Source organism: Fukomys damarensis, unplaced genomic scaffold (genome assembly GCF_012274545.1).
Source record: "Fukomys damarensis isolate Sample0158 unplaced genomic scaffold, DMR_v1.0_HiC HiC_scaffold_23, whole genome shotgun sequence".
Taxonomy (NCBI): domain Eukaryota; kingdom Metazoa; phylum Chordata; class Mammalia; order Rodentia; family Bathyergidae; genus Fukomys; species Fukomys damarensis.
This window is the reverse complement of record NW_022900935.1, coordinates 24,559,389-24,562,162: the sequence shown is the minus strand read 5'-3', so window position 1 is coordinate 24,562,162 and position 2,774 is coordinate 24,559,389. Positions and strand designations below refer to the sequence as shown.

The 2,774-nt window shown below is 47.4% G+C and overlaps 1 protein-coding gene across 3 annotated transcripts in view; it reads right to left on the bottom strand.

Moving 5' to 3' along the window:
• Kif2c (kinesin family member 2C) overlaps positions 1-1,855 on the bottom strand; it is a 30,286-nt gene extending 28,431 nt beyond the window's left edge. For 2 of the 3 annotated variants that reach the window (XM_010610141.2, XM_010610140.2), the window contains exons 1-2: positions 1,658-1,855; positions 1,082-1,176 (exon numbers count right to left, since the gene is read on the bottom strand). In XM_010610141.2, coding sequence (XP_010608443.1) covers positions 1,082-1,176; positions 1,658-1,721 — 159 coding nt within the window. In that variant the 5' untranslated portion in view covers positions 1,722-1,855. The remainder of the gene's footprint in view (positions 1-1,081; positions 1,177-1,657) is intronic. The other variant, XM_010610142.2, reaches the window with a different exon arrangement.
• Between the last annotated feature and the right edge of the window lie 919 nt (positions 1,856-2,774).

Below are 2,774 nucleotides of genomic sequence, written 5' to 3'. Positions count from 1 at the left end.
ATATATATATATAGACGAGGAAATTAAATTTCTAAGAAGGCCAGAACATTCCCAAGAACACACAGAACTACAGAGATAGACTAAAATGCAGGTTTTTATACAGAGCAGCAACCTTGTCACACCGTAATGCTTCTAGGACAGAAATGCCTTAGTCACACACATCTCTCCTCTGCTCAAAATCATTCCAAGGCTCCCCACTGCCTACACAAGAAATTCTAATCATCTTAGGGGCTAGAAATGAAGACCCTCAAGTCTCTTTTCTGAAACTGCCCTGCAAAGTATACTGAGCCTTCCACTCCCTATAGCCAGCTTTTTTCACAGAATCCTATGTGTAACATCTCATTGTTTCACCTAAACCTTCATACTCCACCTAGCCCTCAAGAAGTAGCCACCACTGAAGCTACTCTAGCTCTACTCACTTGTGTCATTCATCATATCGCCTTATTATTTGGTGTTTCAGAAACAAATTTTTTTTGTTTATTGTTGTTTTGCTATGTTGCCCAGGCTGACCTCTTGAGCTTGCTATCCTGCCTCAGCCTCCCAAGTGCTGGGATCACAGGTGTGTGCCACCACATCCAGCTTTAGAAACATACTTTGAGCCGGGTGTAGTGGCGCATGCCTGTAATCCCAGCACTTGGGAGGCTGAGGCAGGAGGATCGCTGAGTTCGAGACCAGCCTGGGCTACATATTGAGTTCCAGGTCAGTCTCAACTACATAGTGAGACCTTGTCTCAACCCTCCCCCTCAAAAAAAGAAATATACTTTGGTCTCTTTAAATGCGTTACTGATTTTACTACTCAAACTGATACCACAAGCTTAGGTGAATGAGAAATTTTAGGATTCTGTGAGTTTGTTTTCTAAAAACACACCAGAACCTATTGATTACTTAAATTTAAAGCATGTTTGACTAAATAAAATCCTAATGTATCCAAAGAGAACTCTATGACTCAGAAGGACAGCACAGCATCAGAGACTGGTTCCTACTTTCTACTCAGTTCCTATCCTTCTACTCAGTCTTCCAAGTAGCTGGGGTTACAGGTGTGCCCCCCCCCCCGCTGGCAGTACGTTTTCACAGAACCTACCTCTTTGCCCTTTGTGGCATCTCCTTCGGTCCATTCCACAGAAACGCAGGATCTCTCCAAATTTACAGTTCTTACACTGGCGCTATGAATTAAGCCTATAAAAAGACGAGAGTTGCCTGTGTCCTGAGAGCTTCCTGTTTATGATTCACCTCGCTTTTAGGATCCCACAGAGACTCTCAATGTGTTTACCTTGCAAGGGGCAGCTGATTTTTCCATCCTTCTTTCAAACAAGCAAACACTAAGACAAAGTCTTAAAATCGAGCCATACGGGATAGTTTCACTCCCCCGCCCACACACAACCATTCAAATGAGCGCCTGCAATGGGGTGCAGCTATGTTTGAGCAGAGGAGCCGCTACAGTAGGATAGTGTTCCTGAACTCGGCACTAAGGATCCGGACCCTTTGAATTTGCCTAACCCATTTCTGGAGGTCATGTCTGACCATTCTCTTAATGGCATGAGTGTTAGGCCTGCCAAGTTGCAGGGGTAATTTTGGGCCCGGCCATTTGTAAGCGCGACAGTAATCTCCGCCTCTCACCGCTGAAGGGTCCCCCTGGCATTAGGATACCGCCCCTCACCATTACTGCGTTGGATCTTGATGGAGAGACCGGGAAACAAGCGAGACTGAAGTGATGACTCCATGGGTACTCGGAGATCCTCGAGGAAGAAAAATACAAAATGCTAATAAACCACAACTCTGCTAACCCTGAGAAGCCTTAGCGCCGAGTAAACCGTCGCAGTTTAAATCCCGCGCGTCAGCGTTCCTGCAACGTCATCACGCTGCCGTGGATTTCGCTTCCGCCAGTCAGCGAAGCCCCACAGAGCCTTCTGGGATACGTAGTATCTGGGTCGTCCTCCGTCTCCGGGAACGCCCTCTCATTTGGCCACACCCCCAGCCCTGAGCCTGCTGGGAACTTCGCCAGGTTTGGGGGTTTGAGACTGTGTGTTTCTATATCTATACCAGGCCCGCCCTCTACTGTCGGCTTTCGGAAAAGCGACATTTCTATCTTGGAGGGTATTTGAGTGGGACTTTCCTAACTTCAGTTACCAGCGCGGTGACTTCGGAGGAGTTCGAAACTTGACTCTTGGTTTCCTTTTTTGCCCAATAGACGAGCGTGTTTCTTCACTGGAGGAAATGTATAGAAAGTATTTCAGGGCCGAGCGTGGTGGCCCAGGCCTGTAGTCCCAGCACTCAGAATCTCCGAGTTCGGAGCCAGCCTGGGTACATAGTGAGTTTAAGGCCAGCCTGAACATAGAGAGACCCTGTCTTGAAAAAAAAAAAAAAGGTGTTTCGAGGACATTGATTAATTTGTCTACTACGGATAAGACATGGTATAGGTTGGAGATAATAGTGAACAAGGCATAGTTCCTGAGCTTGACCTAACAGTTCTGTTATGAATATGGGATAAAAAGAAGTAAGTTACAAGTGCTGGGCGTGGTAGTGCACGCCTGTTGTCCCAGCACTCGGGAGACTGAGGCAGGAGGATTGCAAATTTGAGGCCAGCCTGGCTACATAGTGAGTTCTAGGCCAGCCGGAACAACATAGAAAGGTCCTGTCTCGGCTGGGCGTGGTGGCTCATGCCTATAATCCCAGCAGTTGGGAGGCTGAGGCAGGAGGATCGCTATGAGTTCGAGACCAGCCTGGACTGGACTACATAGCGAGTTCCAGGTCAGTCTCAACTACATAGTGAGACC